Raw genomic sequence first — 22,848 nt, 5'->3', positions numbered from 1 at the left:
GAGTTTGAGTTCCTTAAGGTTGGCAATAATAAAGTAGACTGCGTTTAAATTCAGTTTTCATGTCGATATCAAAAATATATTCAGTTATGGCTGAAGTTATTTTTTTCAGTAATAAATTGCAACTCAAGGTTTTTATTTTGTGATGTAAATGATTATTTTATACCAAAGAGTTTACTTCAGCAGAAAGACTGACATGCAGTGTATGTTTGACAAAAAATAAGTACCGTAACAAGAGCAAAATGTCTGTTTAAATTTCATTTTGTTGTATTTTTTGTTTCATTGGAGACCACAAAAACGGATGTTTGCTTCCTCATCAACCTTAATTTGAACCCCCCCCCAAAAAAAACTAACCCCTGGTTCTCATTTGGAAAGTTCCTGTTTTCTATGTTAATTTGATTATTATTTGAGTATCTTAGTACCATCTCTCTTGTCTTTAAAGATGAGCCAGAAGCTGACAGAATATGGAGTCCACTTCCATCGAGTGCTTCCTGAGAAGAGATCTCAGACAGGGATCATGCTGGGTGTTTACTCCAAGGGGGTGCTCATTTTTGAAGTCCTTAATGGAAATCGTACCCCAGTGCTAAGGTTCCCCTGGAGGGAGACAAAGAAGATTTCCTTTGCAGTACGCGCTTGACTCTTATTATTCGAAATAAACCTGTCTTACAGTATACCAGTATTTGTTTTCCACTATAGTGTAATCCAATTGATGGCCATTTTCACTTTGTTTATTATTATTAGCATTTTTTTGTTTCTTTTTTGTCTGTAATCCTCCAGAAAAAGAAGATTTGCCTTCAGAACACATCAGATGGCATTAAGCACCTGTTTCAGACAGACAGCAACAAGACATGTCAGTATTTGCTACAGCTGTGTTCGGATCAGCATAAGTTCCACCTGCAGATGAAGGCTCGCCAAAACAACCAGGAGCAGCAAGACCTAGGTTTGTTTTTTTTATAGAGATGAGGGTTAACTTGATGCATCTGTCACAGGCAACACTAATTGGAATAAATCAACGAATCAGCTCTTTGGAATTACCTGCCTCATGTTAATAAGCACTAATGGTTATTATTACTATAGAATGACAGACTTTTATGTCTTTCATGTTCCCGCTCACCAGAAAACAGTTTGCAGTACTCCCTCGACTCTCGGAGTGGAGATGCTGTTGGTATGAGAGCGAGTTCGGGCAGCCTGGCCCCAAGTTTATCGACACGCTCCAACCCAGACCAACTGAAGAGAATCTCATACTCAGAGGCAGCCCTCAATAAGGCACTGTCTGGCTCAGTATTAGTCCAAGATGAGCTTCACTTTCCAGGGTTCAATCCAGTGGCCTCCACGGTCCTTTCCAATCCCCGAGCAATGAGTCGTTCCCACCACAACCTCGGGCAAATGCCAGAGTCTCCGGAGGACAGGCTGGCAGAGTTGTATCGTGGTCAGTCGCACAGCGGACTTAGTCAGCCACAAGCCAACCAACTGGCCTCTCACTTCCAGCAACATCAGCGAGCCAGCTCAGACACAGACTCCATCCTACACCAACAGGACAAGTGAGTTGAGAAAAGCAAAACATGTCAAAAGCAAGACCCGGATTATTTCCCATAAGCTTAATGAAACGTAATGAAAGGAAATTATGAGCAAATGCTGAATTTAACTTTATAATAAGAAATAAGAATAAATAAGAAAAATAAATAAGAAAACTATGTGTTTCTTATCTTTTTATTCAATGCCTTTTTCCTCCAGTATGGGGTCCTGTACATGTGTTTAGGTTTCACTGTCAGTCTCTTCAGGGCAGACTAAAGTTACTGAGGATCTGTTGCTGAGACTACTCTGCACTACAGAGACATATAAAACTCTACCTCCAGCCTGTAATTGACCCCCGGGGGTCTGTGTGTGGGTGTACATGCGCCTTAGTGTGTGTTTGTGTCATTGTGCCTTTTTTAGTAAGCAACAAGTCTGTTTTGTGTCAGCTGCTCCCCCTTGTGTCAGCTTCACACATGACCTGTGATTTTTAGCTTAGAGATTTCAGGGGCCTAATGTTATTAAGAGAGTGTCTTCAGCGTTGTAGAAGACACCTAATTTTTCTCATCTGTGTTTTGCTTTCTCAGATCATTTGGCATACCACCCCTCAGCAGCGCAGCCTGGAGCACCAGCATGTCCAAAAAAGAATCTGACTCCTCTTCCATAGAGGATACCGGCCAAGCATATGTAGTAGGTAAGAATGCTGACCTGTGAAGAGCGGAGCATCAGAGGTGTAGAGGTCATACCTGAAATACTGAAATAATGCTCTTATTAATGCGTTGCATTCTTTCACAGGTGTTAGCATGCACAATTCCTCTGGACCACCTTCAACCCCAGCATCTGTGACTGGTACGTAAGGAAATGTGATTCTTGTTCCCGCAGATACCAATTATTACTCATTTTTAGCATTCTGTCTCTACAACTCTAGTCTGTTCACCAATATCTCTCTGAGATTTAGCAAACCATGAATATATACAAAAAAATAGTCCAGTCTCTTTTCTCTCAGTGCTCGATGCCTGTGGACCTTGGCTTTGGCCCCGCTCCCACCATTTAATAGCTTAATTCTTGGCACTGAACTCAACTTTCTTCCCGGCTTAGCCAAGCTTTTCAGGCTTGTTATTCAATTCTACTAAAGAGGGAGCCCTTCAGCTACACTGTATGTCCTCTTGAACTGATTAGTAGTTACAGTGTAGTGCTTTCAGAGTGGGCTGCGTTTTCTTCCCTGCTTACCAAACTCAAAAAGGATGTAACTGTGTTACAGAAGATGTCATGTATTTAATGTTTTTTCTTTGGACAGATTCCCTAAAGAAAAAGGTTAATGCGTTACCATCTCCGGAGAGAGAGATCACAACTGTAAACTTGAAGAAAGATGTGAAATACGGACTAGGTAAGAGTGAATGAATATATTCATAAAATTAGTTTTATTTTACACAGTCTCTGCTGTTTTGACAACTGCTTTAAACTGCTTGAAATGCTGGGGGAACCCTGGACAGGCTGTATACTTGACAGATTTCTGAGTTAAAAGAAGTGAATAACTCCCCCTTAGGCAACCTGTTGCTTTTCTATTTTAAGGACTTGGATAACCAGTAATTTTGCTGTATGCAAATCTTTCAGCTGAATAAACAAAAATGGTGTTTGCCAGAGGCTGCCTCTACATTTGCATGCAACAGTTTATAGTTTTGGGTTCATACATTTGCGGTGTGTGTTTGTCCTGTAGGGTTTCAAGTTGTAGCAGGAGAGAACTCTGGCCGCGCAGACCTTGGCACCATCATTAGCTCCGTCACTCCCGGTGGTCCCGCTGATATCAATGGCTGCCTCAAACCCGGTATGCTACTTTTTTGTTGCCACTTTCTACCTTCCGTATTCAGATGATGGTGTTCTTGTTGTCTGCTTGTGCTGATGGTTAGCTCTTAAGGTTGTTTCATTCTTGCTGTGAATATGAGTAGTTGTTGTCTGTGTGAGCAATGGTGGTCTTGTTGATTCAGGTGACCGGCTGATCTCTGTAAATGAGAAAAGCCTAGAAGGACTTTCTCACACGACCGTGGTTGATATACTTCAGAATTCTCCTGATGACGTTACTCTCGTCGTATCACAGCCCAAAGAGAGGCTCTACAAAGGTAAAATCAGGGTTACAGGTATAATTTTTGTTTTCATGTGCACCTTGTCAGGATTGATCCTGACTTTTATCCAAAACCTTTTTTGTTCCGACAGAATCTCCTGGAGGATATTCACCCTACCAGCACAGGTCTTCATTTAAGTCCCTTAACTCTGCTCAGAAACAAGAACTGGACTTTGATACCTCCTCAGAAGAGCATGCAGGAACAAGAAGCCCCAGCCCTCCACAGCAAAGTGGTGCTGGCATACAGTCCTCTAACTCATCACCAGCTCAACAGCACACTGCCCTCAGTTCTCAAGACTCTAAGACGAGCATTGTGGCTAAAACCAACCAAGCCCCTGGTGGAGTTCAGCAATACCTAGAAAGGAGTGCTGCACCCACAGCCCAACATCCAAATGTAGGTCCTGATCCTACACCACCAGCTCTACCTCCCAAAACTAGAAAATCTAAAGTGCTGGAAGCTCCCAAAGTCTCTGAGCATTCTGACCGGGGAGATTCAGACATGGACGAGGAAACTTATTCAAGTAGTCAAGAGAAACAAAAGGTCAAAAAGGTTTGTTTATTTTTTTAAATGGACTCATTTTAATGGATTCCCTGCTTTTATACATTGCCCTAGGCTCTCAATTAGGAGCTCCGTTAAGTATAATACACAGAATTGTGTCTTCTAGTAGAAATTTGCTTATGTTAATGGAACAGAATATGATTGTTTGTTTTCTATACACAAGCATTACATATAACCTGATGCTTGGCACAACTAACTGCCTGTTCTTTATAACATTTGCCTGTCATTGCATTTACACTGTCAATGAAAGGCTGCATTGCAACTGTTTGCTGCATGATATTCCTTGTGTGTTTTTTCACTGTATCGGCTTGTTTAGTCAGTCTACTCACTCACCTTGATTTCTTTCTGCATGTTCAGGCTTGTGATAATTCACTGTAATGCCCTATTCTCTGTTTGCAGGAAAACATCATGGAAAATTTAAATGGTAATGCCTCAGGGGTCAATAGTCTCCATCCAGGAGAACTATATGACATTGAGCTGTCCAAAAAAGACAGCAGCCTGGGCTTAAGTGTCACGGTACTGTTCGGCAAGGTTTTCACCCTTTTCTTTGTTTTGCACCTTTTTTTCCCCCCCGACTCATCCAGTTCACATGTTGTTTGGTTTGGTTTCATTTCTTATTGCCGTGTGTTGGACGTTCTTGTGGTAATACTAACCCTCATGCATGTCAACTTTATTTTTTAATCAAGAAGGATTTGAAAGAAAGAAATGTCACAGTATCTCTTACAGTAGGGACTTTAAATGATGTGAGTAATCACTGCTCTAATTAGTCTCTCTGGAATTTTGAATATGATTGACTTGGGTTAATTAAACCACTAAACCATTTTAACAAATCACTTTATTATGTCTTCAGACTGCTGTCACACGTGAACTTGTGTGGTTGGTCTTTTTAAATTTTTAGAAGATTTAAAAATAATAAGAGCTTTGTTTAATACCTAAGCAAACTCCAGAATCACAAAATCCACCTAAAAGGTCATTTGAACAAGAGGAAAAGGAGCTTGTGTCATGTTGTCATGATTCATAGTGTCTAAAACCAAGTTTTAACTTGGTCTTTGACAAAACTTGCTAAACTTCAAAATCATCATCTACTCCACCTGTGACAGTTCTTATGCACCAAAGTATAAGCTTCATTCAACCCCTGATCCAAAAAAACTGAAATATAAACTTCTGGTCTTGAATTTTCTGTTAAAATTACTTTAAAATACTTCTCTTGTACAGTTTGATATTCTCTTCACAGTTCTGAAGCCACAATAAAGATAAAGCAGTTATCATATAAAACACATCCAACCCTGCCATCAACCCCCACAGACAAATAAAGAATTATGCATTTTCTCTTTGGCTCATTTCACTAAGAGTTCTGTCATTATCTTAGGGAGGAGCTGGCACTGCTGTCCGACATGGAGGCATCTATGTGAAAGGTCTTATACCAAAAGGTGCTGCAGAGCTTGATGGAAGGATACAGAAAGGTAGGCACTAGTGTAACAAATATGTAGCACAAAGGAAAAAATGAAATTGGATGAAATTTAGACTCTTTCGTCTTTGGGCAATACCTGTCTGTCTGCGGCTTAGGTGATCGTGTGGTGGCCGTCAATGGAAAGAGCCTGGAGGGGGCCACTCATCAACAAGCGGTAGAGGCTCTCAGAGACACCGGACAGGTGAGGGGATGACAGTTCCCATGAGCCACCATGTGAGCAGTATCTTTAAATTATGTTGCTGCCTAGCTGGCATCTTAACACTTAGTTTTACTTCCTGCGTGGCTCAGACAGTGCACTTGTTGCTGGAGAGGGGTCACGTACCTGCAAACAGCATCCACGCTCCCCTCACACCTAAGAACACTCCACCATCTGCCAGCACTGGCTACGACAGAAGTCCGACCAAGAACAAGGAGCAGACACTCGAAGCCAAAGAAAAACCAGAGTACAGCTTCATCACACAAGGTAAAGGATGTGGTGTGGTTTATTTTGGGATTGGAGATCCATTTTAACGCACCCTGTAATGCGTTTTCCTGTTTTCTGTGGTCTAATTTCAGTGGTCTAATTATCATTGAAAATGCACAGCAAAGTGCAGGTTGAGGGATTATCCTTTGACCTCTTTCGTAGCACTGCAACAAAGCTAGGTTCAGACATTTAATATTCATTAGGTGCCATTTTTTCCCCTGTGCAATTCAGTGAATTTCACGTGTTTAATGCATAAAGACTCTTTTACCCAGGCTCTCAGGGCACACCATGCTATTATTTTAATTTTAAGGTTTTTTTATTCTTTTTTTAAATAGCCACTTATCTTTTCAACAGGCAGTTGCAGAGAGACAGATAACCACTTACTATGGCACCAAAAAGGGACTTTAGAATAACCTGACAGGCAGGTCTTTTGGCAGGTTCATACCTTCTTGCTCCAAGGCAACACATGCCCCACTCCGCTGCCCAGCTCTTTGATGTATTAACTTACCTGCATAACTAATCTAACTGCACCATCAAGTAAGTTAGGTTAGTTGGTTAATGTTCCACCCTCTCCTAGTTTAGTCATTGTAAAACGACTGTAGTTTCTATAATGCGGTTTTTCTGTGTTTTGTTTTTTTTTGTTTGTTTTTTTTACCCTCACCTAGCACACGAATTACTTTTATACTGCAACCTGCAGCCACTTTTTAAAGCCCAGATAGATGCTTAAGAGGCGTTTTACAGTATTTTGCTTCCATATACGGACGCAGTAGATCAAGCCACTGATCTTGGGAATAGTAGACAACCTCCTCTAACTCTTGTGCAACCATAAGCAATACGAGTTTGCTTTTCTGCAGGTGAGAATGTAAGGGTCCATCCAGCAGATGTAATGGAAATGAATAGTAATTCCTGTACTACTGGAGACTGTTTGCAAATGATTTAAAAAGAAAAAAAAAAAGTAGTTTCAGACTTCTAAAGTAAATTTCTACATTATTGAACATATGTGATTTGACATTTACTTTATAGTTACTCTGAATAACAAATTATATTGTCTTCTTTTGCCAACAGCCATCTTGAGTTTTAATAAGGCTAACAGACTTTTTAAGATATATGCACCATTTCTTTTTGATACTTGTGTCCACCTGTAAACAATCAAATTTGGTCATACAATGTATTTTTTTTTTCGCAGTGTTACACCAAGACTTACATCAAGATCAAATGAGCATGTGTGTACAACCCATCGTTTGCACACTGCTGTTGTATTAGAGCTGAGTAGATGGGCAGACTCTACATAAATTGCTCTTCTGCAACAAGAGCTGGACTATCTTTTAGTTTTGTGCTATAAGCTATAATTCATCCATTCTGGTTTTATATTTTATCTTATTCTGTGTGACCATTCATTGACCATCTATGGCAATAACTGCAAATTCATGTGTTCTGTTTCACAGATAATATGTTTGAGGTGTGCCTGCTGAAAAACACATCAGGGCTGGGTTTCAGTTTTAGCCGAGAGGAGAACATCCCCAACGAACCCCCTGGCTCCAGCATGGTGAGGGTTAAAAAACTGTTTCCTGGCCAGCCAGCTGCAGAAAGCGGTCGTATCAAAGTTGGTGATGTCATCTTGCGTGTCAATCAAACCCCACTCAAAGGACTCTCGCAACATGTATGTGATACACTTTGTCTCAGTTCCCATTTAAGAATCACATCAAAGTTATTTGCTGTCATAATGTGTTTGAAATTGTGGTTCCTTTACATTTTGTGTAGGAGGTGATATCCGCTCTGAGAGGAACTGGTCAAGAGGTGACTTTGCTTCTCTGTAGACCTGAACATGGCATTCTTCCTGAGATGGACACTGCAGCTTTGGTGAGTCACTTAATATTTTCCTCATCACTGAGAGTCTTTCAAGCATTAGTTGAAAACTTAAATTGAACCAAATTTCTTCCTAGACGCCTAAGCCATCGCCTAGAAAGACACCAGGGACATTTGGAGAGCCCAGCTTGAACTTAGAAAGGCTCACGTCTGCTCCAGGGAGTAAGAAACAGGGCCCTGTGGAAGACGCCCTGGAGAGGCTGCTACACAGAACCCCTGGCCGACGCAACAGCTACAGCGACAGCACCGATGGGGATGAGGAGGTGGAAGAAGCTTTCAGCGCAGGCTCTGTGGAGAACAGCAGGCAGAACTGGGAGCGGAGTGTTTACCAGACCTCCGGTAGCAACCCGGGACTGGGACGCTACGACAGCAGTGGTCATCTGGATGACAACATGCACTCAGCTTTTTATTCCTCAAATCTGTCAATGACGAGATCAGACCTCAGCAACCGGTAATTCATCTAATGTTAAATACTCGATTAGCATTATCAGTTATAAATGTGATTATTAGTGTTTTTGCTAAATTTTGGCTTTGTGGATGTTTGGTCAGGGGACTTTCATCCCCAGTGGGATCTGATCTGGAGTCATCCACTTTTCCGAAGGTGTCCTCCCTGTCTTCCCCAAGCCCAGATCCCCTGCCTCCTCCGCTACCTCTGCCCTTGAACCTCACTGCACCTGGCAATGGACAGGATGGAGATGAATTCATCCCAGTAAGAACTGAGGAAGGGAATCATAATCTAATCATTTTAGGGTTTCCACTAAAATGTGGATCAAGATGTTATTCCTGTTACTGAGGTTATGTGTTTTTGTTGTTGCTAGGAAGTAGAGCTACAGGTCTCTTTGGTGAAGTCAGAAAAGGGCAGCCTTGGCTTCACCCTCACTGAAGGCAATGATCATGGATGTTACATACATGACATCATCCAGGATCCAGCCAAAGGAGATGGAAGGCTCAGGCCCGGGGACCGAATGATCACGGTATAAATTCCCATTATTCACTATGTGCCAAGGTGTGAAAAGCGTGTGGATTATCATTATCAGCAGAGGTTTCAGGTGAAATCATTGTGAGACCTTGCCTCACCCTGTTGTGTGACGTATTGAGATCAGCTGACGCAAGATGTAAGAGGGCATTAACACACCTGGGAAGGGATTTCAAAACTGGATTATAGATGGCAGACAGCTGGTGTCGCAAGCCACCCCCTCTGTTCAAGGATGGTCATTCACATGGACATAGTTTGCAAGAGGAGTGAAAAAAGCCATCTATCTGCCTTTTCTGTCTAAAATGTGAACATTAGCATCATTGAAAGATTGACCTTTTTTCTTTTAGATGCAGAGTCTTGTCCTGTTGAGGTGGCTCTTCTGTCTTGTGCCATGTGTTTATGAGGTGGCTGTTTGGTTTTCCTGTTGTTTAGTATGTGTTTGGGAGTTTTGTCCTTGGCATGAGCCAGTTTTTGTCTGAGTGTGTGGCTGGGTTTTCGTGCTCGAAGATAATTTTCCTGAGCTTCTCTGACAAACCTGCTACATAAGGGATTGTCCGTTTGTCCTTCTGTTTCTCCCTAGTTGGTGACCTTCTTTACTGTGCATCTTTGCTGATTTGATGAAAGCCCAGTTGGGATAACCGCATGTTTTAAGAGTTTTCTCTACATGTGTGCGTTTCTTTTCCACCTGGCTTAGAAGGAATGTATTCTGCCCGGTGTTGCAGAGTCCTGTTTACTCAAAGTTTGTGTTCCAGAGGGTTGTGGGAGTCAAAAAGCAGGTACTTGTCTGTGTGTGGGGGCTAAACTTTAATGTTGAGGTTTCCATTCTCCTCAATGTGCACAGCACGGCCCAGAAATGGCAAACTGTTATCCTTTGTCTCCCCTGGTGACTTTGTTTCCACTGAGTTGATGTGAACAGCCTGCACCATGTATCAGTACCAGTGGCTAGGTGCTGTCCCTTTGAAAGAGCCAAGAACTTTACTTTCTACTAGCTCCATGTAAAGATTGGCTACATTGGAAGACACTGGGTAGGCCATGGCACATCCATGTTTTTGTCTGCAGAAACCCTTGTTGTATTTAAATTATGTGGTGCTAAGGCAGAGGTCTAATAGTGTGCAAATCTGATCGGGGTAAAACTAGTTCTGTTTTCTAAGAAGCTGTCTTGCTGTAGTTGATTTTCTGACAGTCTCCACTGCCTCAGTTGTAGGTATGCAACTAAAGAGTGAAACTACATCAATGGACACTATGGAAACTTAAAGAAGTCCAGTTGCTTTTCTTTCCAAGCTCCTTCGATTATTATGACCTGGATGACTGAGAACCTACACAGACATATAGAGGCGGTTATCAAGTACAAACTGGAAACAGTCTGGCTCTCTGTTCCTTTGTGTTTCCCAAACCATTACACATTGAATGAATGTTTTTTGTCTACAGGTGAATAACACTGATGTGAGCGATATGGGCCACACTGAGGTGGTCAATCTTGTGCGTGCTGCCCCTCGGGTGGTTGACTTGGTGGTAGGAAGGGTCCTGGAGGTTCCTAAACCCCCCATAGAAGCTCATCTGCTGCCTGACATTTACTTCAAGATGAACCAAGAACCACTGGGTAAGAAACGACCTTGATTAAGAAAAGAAAATATCACTGGTGTGTCTCACATTAAGCCACTAATGTCTTGAAAATCTTCCCAAAGGTTGCATCAGAAATTAGTTCTTAAAAATCAAATCTTAATATTTTTATTCTTTATTCATTCCCCAGGTTTGGTACTGGATGGTGGTAGTGACAGTTTGTACGGGATCTTATATGTGAAAGATATTCTTCCGGGTTCATTAGCCTCTAAAGAAGGAAGCTTAATGCCACTTGACCTAATCCACTACATCAATGGGGCCCCTACCCAGGACCTGACTCTCAGTGAGAGCACTAGGCTATTGGAGCACTCCCCCAGTGAACTCACGCTAAAAGCCACAAGGTAGTCTACACTAAAAAAGAATAACATCTATCCTTTGTGAATTTTTTTGGTGCTTGTTTTTATGTTTTTTGTCTTAATAGCATTGCACATTACAGAAAATACAAGATCTTAACAATAATCTCGGTAACTTTTATTTTCTTAAATTTACTCTAACAGGGATGGAAAGCCAGTTTGTCCTATGCAGAAAAGTCTTTCTTTTCTCAACAACAATGTTAGCACGACGGTTTCATCCACCATGAATGGTATGCTTTATAATCTAAAGAAATGTGACTTACAGGTGCACTGATAAATCGATCTAAATAAGAATAGATTTACTCATATCAAGTTTCTTACTTGCCAAATATTTAAAGATGGTGTGAAAACTTTATTTTAAAAAGGGGATGATAATAAAAACTCAATAAACCAAAGTAATAATGGGGATAAGCGTAACTGCAACTTTTGTTTTCTGTTTAAGGGTTCCTTAAAGGGGAAGAATTAAGAGATACAGAAGGTCTCGCAGCACTTTGTCCTATAGAGGTGAGTTTTTTTTGTTTGTTTTTTTAATTATGTTGGTGCCTGGGGGTGAAAACATGTTCTTGTGTTGGTTATGTTTTGCCAAGCAAACAGCTATGAAATATGTCGGTGGAGTTCATCAGGTGTTATTGTTAATGGAACGCAGACAGTTACCCAAACCAACAAAAAAAGTAACTTGCTGAAGTGTTGAATGACAAATCAAAGGTGACTCCACATTTGTTTGCTGAAAACGCAGGAAGAGATCATAAAGGTAGATCTGGAGAAGCCGCCGTCAGGAGGTCTGGGGTTTTCCGTAATTGGAGGGGAGAGAGGGATCTTTGTTAAATCCATCACACCAGGAGGAGTAGCAGAGTCCTCAGGCAAGCTGCAAGTAGGAGACAGGCTGCTTAAAGTGAGTGTTTTTGGACTTGGAATGTGCTTTGTTAAACAAAACACATTACATTTATTTATTTTTGTTGTTGTTTTTAACATGAATCTCTTAAATTCTGTGTTGTAATAACACAGAATTTAAAATAATTTAAAAAAGCATTTTCTTTTTGTGAACATTTTGTAAATAATTGGCTACAAAGTAAAGAAAGTATTTTCTGTGGATTTTCTGAGACTGTATACAGCCCTGACTGACTGGCTCTCTGTCTTGTAGGTGAATGAAGAGCTAATGACAGGTGTGTCCCATACCAAAGCTGTCACCACCATCCGTAAAACTAAAGGCCTGGTGCATCTTATTGTATCCAGACCACCAGACCAGAACCCGAACACATACCTGGCCTCTCTACCCATCAACTCCGACAAGTGCAATGGAAATACTGGTAAAATCATGCACTTGTATTTTTTAAACTTTTGTCTCATGAGTGTATTTTTCTTTCTGAATATTTTCTAAAGCAACCTGCTCGTGTTTATTTCAGGTCTGAGTGGCGACAGTAGCATGAAGACTAAACTGTGTCCTGTCATACCGCCTATAGGTATAGCACACACAGGCTGCAGAATGAACTGGAAAGTTAGAAATGTGTAAAAAAAACAACAACAACAAAACAACATAAACTACATTCCCATATTTCACAGACTATGATGATGAACTAGGAGAGAGGAGAGAGACCGAGCAGGGCACAGAGCTTTCGGAGGACACGGACGGCGATGGCTCTTCTTTACCAGAAGATTCTCCTGAGGTACAAATCAAACTCGCCATTTGAGAAACCACAGAAACAACAGTCTGCTTTTTCTGATGTTGTTTTGTTTGTGTCATTTGATTTTTGTTTGTTTGTTTGTTTGTTTTTTTTACTGCAGAACTCCCGAAAGGTGAGATGGAATGAGGAAAGTGTTGACAATCCACACAATGAAAAGTACGATTTTACTTTTTAGATGTGCACTCATCAGATTTAAGGTTGTACATCATTTATATTAAGACCTCTTGGCTGTTTGTGTTGAACCAACAGCTACCTGCAGATGAGTGCTGGGCAGCCAGACGATGATGAAATCACGTGGGGAAGCGATGAACTGCCAATTGAAAACATGAACTCAAAGTCAAAAGATGGTAGGAGTCAGTGTCTCAGACAATACATGTAAATAATTGTCATAAGTTACTTACAAAACTTTTAATTCCCTCGTTTATGTCTTCGCACAGACGGGCCAATCATCACAGAGGACCAGCTGACCTCTTTGCCCCTTGTCAGAGTGGTCCCTGAAGGCCAGTACACGGGACAAAAGCTCAACAGTGTGGTTCGCATGATGAGGGGACTTTTGGAACAGAAAGTGCCTCTACAGGAGTTTGAAGTATGACTCTTTGAATTTCATTGCCAAAGAATAAATCACAATAGTTTTCATTAGATTTTTCTGAATATCCATTTTCCGTTCTGGCAGAATCTTCAGAATCTCCAGCCGCTGGACGACTGTTTGATCGGTCAGACGAAGGAGAACAAGAAGAAGAACCGCTATAAGAATATTGTCCCCTGTAAGAAAAACTAGCAGTTCCCTATGTGATTACTATTAATAACATGGACTATGAACTGTATATGAACGATGGTTGTAGCCACTGTGACATCACCCACTGGTTTGTAGACTACTGTTGTGAAATGTCAGCTTGAGCATTTTAGCAGTTCTTGTCTTGGTCCATGTGTGACAAACGAAGTGTGGATCTGAAAGCAAAGTCACTGTCAGAGTAATTGGAATCAGATATTATAATGATACTAACCCAACATATAGTATTGAATTTCAAATATATTGTCACATTACAATAGCATATATTGCAACCCTTTCGCAAACCTTCTTCAACGTCACCCTCGACTTCACTGTAGAGAAGTGTCGCACACTTGGCTTCCTATTTTTTTTATAACATGCAGTTCCCTATTCATTTTTTTTCTCAGTGTTGTGTGGATGCAGATATTTTCACATAAAATAGGTGATTTCTTGACTTCCTCTAAATTGGAACCTAGATTTGTCAAACTAAGTGTGCCCAGTGTTGGTTGGTTTTTCGGTTGAGCTGATTACCTCGCTATTCTCAGCAGGTTTTGGCAGTTTGTGACATGAGCCCTTATACTCGTATTATCTCAAGAGTATTTTACTTTGATCTGGACCTCATTTTAAATATTCCAACCTTTTTTTTTTTTTTTTTTTAGGAAATTCCAAAATAGGTCCATATTCAGATATAGACAGCACTTTCCTGATTTCTTTCTTTGATACCTCCATTATGCTCCCGCATGCTGAATGCTATTTTGGATTGAAAAAGTAATTGATTTATTATACTAGTACTAAAGAGTTATAATTTTATTGACATTTTATATAATAAGATGCTAATATTTGGTGTCCCTATATCGATACAAGTGGAGGAGTTTAAGTATCTCGGGGTCTTGTTCAGAGTGATGGGAGAAGGAAGCAGGAGATCGACAGACGGATTGCTCTACTCTGAGCCGCTGCTCCTCCACATCGAAAGGAGCCAGTTGAGGTGGTTTGGGCATCTGACAACGATGCCCCCTGGGCGAGGTTTTCCGGGCATGTCCCACCGGGAGGATGGCCCGGGCAGACCCAGGACACACTAGAGAGATTATATCTCTCGGCTGGTTTAGGAACGTCTTGGTGTAAACTGGAGGAGGTGGCTGGGGAGAGGGAGGTCTGGGCTTCTCTGCTTGGGCTGCTGCCCCCGCGACCCAGCCCCAGATAAGCGGAAGAAAATATATTATTATGATACTATGCTTTATCAGTTCCCTCTTCCCCACACCTAGACACTCCACACTTTTAAGATGTAGAGACTTGTCGTGTGCAAAGTAGTCCCATCTTAAAATAAACTTTCTCTATTAAATAAGACTGACAACTGAAACCACAAAGTTGTCCATAAAATGTTTACTGTCCCCTCATGCTCCAACCACAGCACTTGTGTCTCTTCTCATGGTCTGAGGCTACATCCTCTTTTATTACAGTACATCTACTGTACTTTAATGGCTTTTTTTAGTACTTTTTTTCTCTGACTTCAAATTTTAATCCTGAAACTTTTCATGACATCTCTTCTAGTTGACACAACTCGTGTTGTCCTCGGTAAAGACGGAGGCTACATCAATGCCAACTTCATTAATATGTCGGTGAAGGACGAGAACTTCATGTACATTGCCTGTCAAGGACCCTTACCCACTACTCTAGGGGACTTCTGGCAGATGGTGTGGGAGCAGAAGTCCAATGTGATTGCAATGATGACCCAGGAGGTTGAGGGGGGGAAAGTCAAATGTCAGCGGTACTGGCCAGACACGCCGAGGACGGCAGAGATGGTGGATGACAGATTACAGATAACACTTATCAAAGACCAGCACCTGGACAACTTCGTCATCCGTGTCATCGAGGTCAAAGATGTCCAGGTAAATATGTATCATGTATATCGGTGTATAGATCGATTGTGCAGATAATTTAAGACGGGGGATGTCAAACTTTACATCGCAGTTTAGTTTGTAGGTTTATTTTAGTTAAAATGTTTTTTCACATCAAGTTTAATTTTTTAGTTTTATTAATATCAGACTATTACTGTGGTGTAATATGAATGCTAATTAGGGGTGATGGGTCTTATGTTTTACAGCTTTCGCTATTGATAAAGTCCAAAATCTACACACTCTTAATTTTCCAAAGCAGACCAGTGGGCCGGATTGGACTCTTTGCTGGACTGTTTCTCACCCTCTGGCCTTATGTTTGACATCCCTAATTTAAGATGTTTCTACTTGAATTGTCCACATTGACATATGAGTTTCCTTCTTTCCAGACTAATGAAAACCAGATTGTTACTCATCTAAACTACACTGGATGGCCCGACCATGGGACACCTTCACAACCTGAGCAGCTGCTCACGTTCATATCCTACATGCGGCACGTTCATCAGTCGGGGCCTATAATCACACACTGCAGTGCAGGCATTGGTCGTTCAGGGACCCTCATCTGCATTGATGTGGTTCTGGGTCTCATCAGTAAAGATGCAGATGTCAGTATTTTTCATGTTATAAATTTAATAATAACTTTTTTCAGTATCACTTCTAATCTCCTTTTTTCTTTTTCTTTTGGTAGTTTGATATTTCAGACGTTGTCAGGAACATGAGGCTTCAGAGACAAGGAATGGTCCAAACAGAGGTGACTTGGTTTTAAGCTTAGTAGCATTTACACATCTTAGTAGCTCCCAAGCTTTCCCTTACATTTCCCTCTTTTTTTTCTTTTTCTTTTCCTTTTTCAGGAGCAGTATATTTTCTGCTATCAAGTGATCCTCTATGTCCTCCGATGCCTTCAAGCAGAAGAAAACATCTCAGGATAGTAGAAACCCTGAATCGCTGTCATGTGGAGGCTGGATGACTCTTTGATGAAAGCAAAATAAAAAATGAGAATTGCCAAATTACACTACAAGTTTTGTTTTTCTTTTGTTTTTTTTTATTGCCTTAATCTATTTGATAGCTCAAGAGTAAATCCTTTAGAAGAAGTATATTTTTTACCTGTCCGCCCTCCCCTCCCCCCCTCTGGCTGCTATTTCCTTTTAGTGCATCTATAAGAACTGCTGATTGTCATTGTAATTATCACGCACGAGAGTACATTGATGGGGGCGGGGGGGTGTTCAGATTTTTGGATACCCTAAAACAATTATAATATGATCTGCGATTTTCTATTTTATGTGGAACAATATTATGTACTTTGAAGCCTATTTTGATGCTGGAACATGCCTTGACAGAATACTATGTCAGTATTTGCTATGTAAATCTATTATACAGTAAACTGCTCACTTCCTGAGGCAAATGATGAAATTAAAAGTGTACATATTCATCTCCTGAAAAATTAAACTGGATACGTTTTAAATAACATGTAGAGGAATGTTTCATTTTTGGGGGTAAAAACATGAAATATTTTACTTTGCCTTTTTTTTGTCTTTCTTTTTTTTTTTAAAGTACATAAATCATTTTTGCATACTTTTGAGAATATTTGTCAGCCTAAATGTGTGCATTTTGTTCTGTCTATAAAAAGATGCCATCACATACTAAACATCACCCGTAGAAGCATTAACCTAACGTGACTTTTCCTTATTTGCTTACTAATAAACACCACTGGAGGGAGAGATTACAGCTTGTATAACTGTGGGTTACTAGAACGACTACATCTGCGCTCCACACAGTTCCTGCACAATTACGGAATAATAAGGATCTTGATGTTGAATCTCTATGGAGGCTATTGACTTTTCAAGAGCTAATTAAAGCTGTAGTTTGAGATCAGAGAGCAGACCTCTTTAAACTGTGATTCCAAAATCAACCGTATAAGTCAACAGTTCAGTGGTCTTCAACAGAGATTACACATTCGAGCCCTTACATTGTGTTAACTGTCTGATGACTCCATTGCAATGTTTGTCTTACAGGTTCTCATGTAATGTATGCCCATACTCTTTATGTAGTGATTCATCTAAAATGCCCTGATTTAATCTACTTGCCTACATGCAGCTCAAGCAGGAGGTATTGGAGCAGAGATGGCTTGTCTTTTACCAGTTTTTAACCACCGTGTGGTGCCAAAATTCAGTGTTTTATAATTGTAAAACAATTCTGGAAATATTGCTATGTGTTCAAACATATTCATGATTGTTTTAAATGGCTGTTTAGTTACCCAGATATGCAAAATAAAGCTTATATTGCCCAATACATACTGGACAGCATTTTTATGGTTGCCTCAAGGCTGGTTTTTCTTATAGGCATACTGTTAAAATGTTTCATTGGCACATGTAATTCTGTAAAAGAGAGGCTTCCCATTGTGTTGTTGACCCAGGGCAATTATCCAAAAGTGTCCAATAAATATTGTTTATATCTCATTGTTAATGCCGTTACTATTTCAGTCAATATTAAGTGCAGTGGTGTTATTTACCTCTCACAGATCATGGTTCAATGACGATCTAATTCTAAATTAGTCAAAACCTGACTTGATATTTAGCAAACGAGTCACTGACATTCTAGTGGGCCCTGACGTTGTCTTTATTATGTTTAATGGAGAAATTCCAGTTCCCTCATTTGGTATATAATCGTCAGATTCAGAATTAATATCATTATGGCCTTCATCTTCAGACACAGCTTCATCCTCTATCACCAAAGTTGAGTTCCAGAGCTTTCGACTTTACTTCTGTTGCTCATTTTGTAAACTCTGACAGACCAGTGTGTCACATCTAGCTGCAGAGTATAATGTTGTTAGAGTCCTCTGGGTGTGAGCACACAACCCTCACCCACCTGGTATTCAAACCTTATGTTTGCAAGGAGCAGCCAGCCAGGAAGATGACCTAGAGTGGCTTGTTTCAGAGTATGAACTGAGGGAACTCCACCAATACCCAGTGTAAGAAAGATAAGGTTACTCAATTGTGAATTATGCAAATCAGAGCCAGCCTGCGCATGAGCACACTAACCAGCTGCTTTGGGAGCGGGATTATAAGCATTACAATAATACTTAGGCGTTAAATTCTTTTACTTTTTTGCCCTTTTGTATATTTCAAGAACAAAACATTTAACTTGTTTTCAACATTTTATTTTCTGTAGTTTCATTGTATGTCGTTGTTGTACACAACCGTTTACCAGAAGTTGCCCATTTGTCATAACTCACACCATATACCATCTCAGATGCACTAGAGGTGTTTTTGTTTCTCTGTAGATCTGATGAAATGAATCAAGGACAGGCTTAATAAATGTAGGTAAGCCATTCACACTGGCGATTATATAGCCAAATACTACATGGCAGCACATCATGGGAGTGACTGAAAGAGTGTCTGGTATTGAGAGTACTATCTTGATACCAGATGTGGGGGAATCACATGCCTAACACGAACAGAGGCATATTGGATTTGTACCCTTAAGCCCACCAGTTATCCTGGTCTTAATGAGGAGGAGTTCTCTGTTTTTTTGTTTGTTTGGTCCTTTATTAGGGTCATTGTTTTTGTAGTCGAATAGGTTGACCTAGTCTTTACTAATGGTGCTATATGTTTAGCATTACTGCTGTTGTATCTATTGGATCTATTATAATCTATATTCTTTTTTGTAGAAAGTCTGCCTGAATGACTGTCGTGGATTTAGATGATCCAAATGTAAGTGAAGAAAGTCTTTACCTTCCCTTAAGTACAGTGGCAGTGGATGTGGGCTGGAGATGCAATGACCTTAAAGGTGGCCATCTTCACTGACCACACCATCTGTGACGGAGGACTCATCTCTCCTGGTGTCCTGCAAGAAAACAATCATATTTTTTGAGAACACCGACTTATTTGCTTTCTTAAAACATTTTTTCTACATTTGCTATAGAACCGACCCCCAATTTAGACAATCTCAGGCTCCCTCCCCACCATAGAAGTAACATTCAATGTCCCACTTGTCAGCCTGGATAGCCCTGACCACCATCCGACACACAATAATGTCAGGAAAGCATATTTTTGAAAAGGGCTATGCAAACATGGCCAATAACTTTTCGTTCTGATGATCTGCAAAATGATTTGGGCACAAAACAAATTTCACTGTTCAAAAACTTGCAGACTTCACTAAATACAGTGTAGACAGTGTGGACCCTCTAAACTAAGTTTGTGGGATATGATCTTTCAATAAATGCAGATCAAACTTTCGTTGTTTGTATTTACTTACACAGCATGTCTTGTAGAATTTCTAAATTAGTTTGGACATGGTAAGACAAGAAAACATCACGTTTCTGGAACAGCACATATGTGCATGCTCAATACAAATCTCACTGCCAGTAAGGACCTCGGTCACAAAGAGAAAACCTCAACACATAATATACACAAAACATAAATCACAGCTGTCTTAATGTGTACCAAATTTAGGGATTAATACTGTCTTCTTAGTCGTTACAACACTTTCTGTCACCTAGAGCAGTTTAATGTCTCCAGACCAGCCTTAAAGAAGTGCTCACTGATCTTTGAAAATGAATACACTGTGAGTGTGTGAACAAATGTAATTGTTCTCAAGCCCCATGGATACAATCATAGTCTAACTGTACACTGCAATGTAGTGCAAATAATCAAGCATATATACTGCAGTTAAGAAAAGAGGCAGAGAGGTCTGTGAGCAGGGACCTTTAAAAATTCTAAATTTTCGGTTTTATCTTTTACCAGAATCACACTCTTACTTTTCTGTGTTAATGTATTTTAAGCTAATTGTACCTTCTGTACAGTTTCCTACTAATGGCAAGAAAGTGAAACTGGAATGTGCTAAAAATAGAGAATTGTCCTTTAAAGTGAATCTAAATATTTTCATTCCTCTGTCTAAAAGAAGCTTCATCTCCTCTCTCTGTTTATACCAACTCTCTTGTCTGATTGGCTTTTGGTGACTCAGATTTGAAGTTTGCCAAACAGAAAAATGAATATTATTTTCACTGAATGTTTTCTACCAGTAAATATTTTTCAAACATTTGTTTCCAGTTTCTGTCTTTCCATGTGTTGTCCCTTAATCTGAACTGGACCCAAATGAAGCAGAGTGTAATGACCTCCTATGAGCCATCCTGTCACAGTGAGTGTAAGCTTCAGCATAAAATACTGGCTCTGTGATTTACAATGTGATCTATTCATGGTGGCCTAAAACAAACTGTGTGCGTGCTCTTGGTGTTAAGAGGGATCATCCTGCGAAGCCAGAAGTCAGTGTCACCTCTGTTTCCTTTTTGTCCAAAGTTAACAGTCATGAAAAGATCAATTCATACAGAAGTGAAGTGCAGTGGAAGCAGCAGGATCAGTCATGGATGCACGAGTTTGTTTGCAGTCCGTTTTGTGGAACCACAAGGGAGCCTGGAGTGACTGGAGCCCCACTGGATTATCACCAGTAGGAAGAGAGAGAAAAAAAACCTAACCATGTGGAACATTTTTGTAGAATCGTTGCACATTTTCCATCACACACTGGATATGATCTGAGAATGTAGTGTCTTGCAATGTGTACTCAGATATTTATGCAATACTTATGCAAGAATGCTGTTTGTTGACTTCAGCTCAGCATTCAGTACAGTTATTCCCTAAAGGCGATCACCAAACTTGTGGATCTTGGAATCAGCAACTCCATCTGTAACTGGATCATGGACTTTCTGACCAATAGACCCCAGCATGTTAGGTCAGGCCATAACTGCTCTACCACCATCACACTCAACACCGGCACTCCACAGGGCTGTGTGCTGAGCCCGTTCCTCTATGACTGCAAACCTAGGTATGGATCCAAGTCCATCACCAAGTCTGCAGATGACACCACGGTGACTCATCGGTGACAACGAGGAGTCTGGCTAGAGGGAAGAGGTAAAGCACCTAGCTGTGTGGTGCTGACATTAACCTGCTCCTGAGTACCAGCAAAACCAAAGAGCTCATTGTGGACTTCAAGAGAGAGAAGATAGATGGCATCTAAATCTACATAAATGGCACAGCTGTTGACGGGTCTCCAGCTTCAAGTTCTTGGGGACCCTGAGAATCTGGCCTGGTCAACTAACATCTCCAGCCTAGTCAAGAGGGTCCATCAGCACCTCTTTTTCTTGAGAGCACTGAAGAAGAACCACATACTGACATACTGAGTAACTTCTACCGCTGTGCAGTAGAGAGCATCCTGACCAACTGTGTCACAGTCTGGTATGGGAATTGCTCTGTTGCTGACCACAAGGCACTGCAGTGGGTGGTGAAAACCGCCCAATGCATCATAGGACTCCACTTCCTGCCATTGCGGAGGTCCATAAGAAGATATGTCTACGCCAAGCACGCATCATTCTCAGGGACTCCTCTCATCCTGTCAATAAACGCTTGCAGCTTCTCCCCTCCAGAAGGCGCTACAGGACCCTTCAGACTAAAACCAGCAGGTTTAGAAACAGCTTCTTCCCCACAGCTGTCACCCCACTGAGCTCAGTCTCCTGCTGAACCTTTCCATCCACACTCACTTAACCCTTCTACACTCCTCCTCCCAGGGACCATGATCATTTCATTCTCAACATTCACTGTATGCTCACATTGGTTAATGCTATAGTTTTAGGACACTGACATAGTATAGTCTACTGCGTACACTGTTCACTATTATAGTCTGTTCAGAGAGCTACGCTTCCACTACTGTAGATATATTCATAGTGCTCTGTAGATCTGTTTATCCACACGATACATCTGTATATATGTAGCACATCTGTATATTTGTTCATAGTAAACCTCTATATCTGCCCCGTCTGTATAGCAATATAGAACATCTGTATGCTGTACATTTGTCTGTAGTTCAGCTGTATTGTTGGTCTCTCTGTACATAATCTGTTCATAACTATTCCACCATTTATACTACATGTATCTGTATATATCAGTACATCTGTATATTTGCTCTCTACTTAACTTACTTGTATACAATCTGCTCTTGTTGCACTTATTGCTCTTGCACTTCTGATTAGATGCAAACTTTATTTCGTTACCCTGTATGTATACATGTGTAATGACAATAAAGTTGAATTCTAAATCCTATCCTAAATATTCAAATAAATCACAGCTACAGGAGAAGTTTTCAGAAGTGATTTAATTTATTTGCCAGGGCAGAGGCTGGAGCAAAGGAAAGACATTTAGTGGGGTCCAGACCTCAGGCAGTCATATGCAAAAGATTTGAATTCAGACGTTAATAATTAAATGAAGGGTAAATAAGTAAAGTAAGTCATAAGTAAAGATGGGACTGAAGCGAGGGAGAAAGAAAAAGTGATGTTAAAGTTTCTTCTCAAAGGCAGCAGCTACAGTGAGCCAGTGTAGTGTGAAATCTGAGAAGCTCAACACTGATCAATTTAGGCTCCCGAATCTAGATTCAGGCATGTGCAGTTGTGAAGAGGCCAGTAAAGAGAGCATGGAGACAGCATCAACATGACTGATAGGCATGATGAAAAGCCTGAGGGCAAGGACGAGAATGAGGGAGAAAATAAACAAAAGGCAGTTTTTCAGAGGCTGTTTGGAAGGAGCA

At 40.7% G+C, this 22,848-nt stretch overlaps 1 protein-coding gene across 1 annotated transcript in view; it reads left to right on the top strand.

Annotated features, from left to right (window-relative positions):
• Nucleotides 1-17,568, top strand: part of ptpn13 (protein tyrosine phosphatase non-receptor type 13) — a 48,880-nt gene extending 31,312 nt beyond the window's left edge. The window contains 34 exon segments of the mRNA XM_013909679.1: nt 286-622; nt 775-937; nt 1,115-1,538; nt 2,097-2,203; nt 2,305-2,358; nt 2,807-2,896; nt 3,227-3,334; nt 3,495-3,626; nt 3,721-4,178; nt 4,587-4,703; nt 5,557-5,650; nt 5,754-5,839; nt 5,947-6,121; nt 7,567-7,781; nt 7,883-7,981; nt 8,065-8,438; nt 8,537-8,696; nt 8,806-8,961; nt 10,392-10,563; nt 10,714-10,924; nt 11,081-11,166; nt 11,379-11,440; nt 11,673-11,828; nt 12,078-12,243; nt 12,340-12,396; nt 12,497-12,600; nt 12,719-12,774; nt 12,868-12,965; nt 13,056-13,204; nt 13,292-13,382; nt 14,936-15,273; nt 15,669-15,884; nt 15,968-16,030; nt 16,131-17,568. Coding sequence (XP_013765133.1) covers nt 286-622; nt 775-937; nt 1,115-1,538; nt 2,097-2,203; nt 2,305-2,358; nt 2,807-2,896; nt 3,227-3,334; nt 3,495-3,626; nt 3,721-4,178; nt 4,587-4,703; nt 5,557-5,650; nt 5,754-5,839; nt 5,947-6,121; nt 7,567-7,781; nt 7,883-7,981; nt 8,065-8,438; nt 8,537-8,696; nt 8,806-8,961; nt 10,392-10,563; nt 10,714-10,924; nt 11,081-11,166; nt 11,379-11,440; nt 11,673-11,828; nt 12,078-12,243; nt 12,340-12,396; nt 12,497-12,600; nt 12,719-12,774; nt 12,868-12,965; nt 13,056-13,204; nt 13,292-13,382; nt 14,936-15,273; nt 15,669-15,884; nt 15,968-16,030; nt 16,131-16,208 — 5,452 coding nt within the window. The 3' untranslated portion in view covers nt 16,209-17,568.
• Nucleotides 17,569-22,848: the final 5,280 nt, after the last annotated feature.

This window comes from Pundamilia nyererei, unplaced genomic scaffold (assembly GCF_000239375.1).
Source record: "Pundamilia nyererei isolate P.nyererei 1_Seehausen unplaced genomic scaffold, PunNye1.0 scaffold00002, whole genome shotgun sequence".
NCBI classification, from domain to species: domain Eukaryota; kingdom Metazoa; phylum Chordata; class Actinopteri; order Cichliformes; family Cichlidae; genus Pundamilia; species Pundamilia nyererei.
The sequence above is the reverse complement of the archived record's forward strand: the minus strand, read 5'-3'. Positions and strand labels throughout refer to the sequence as shown.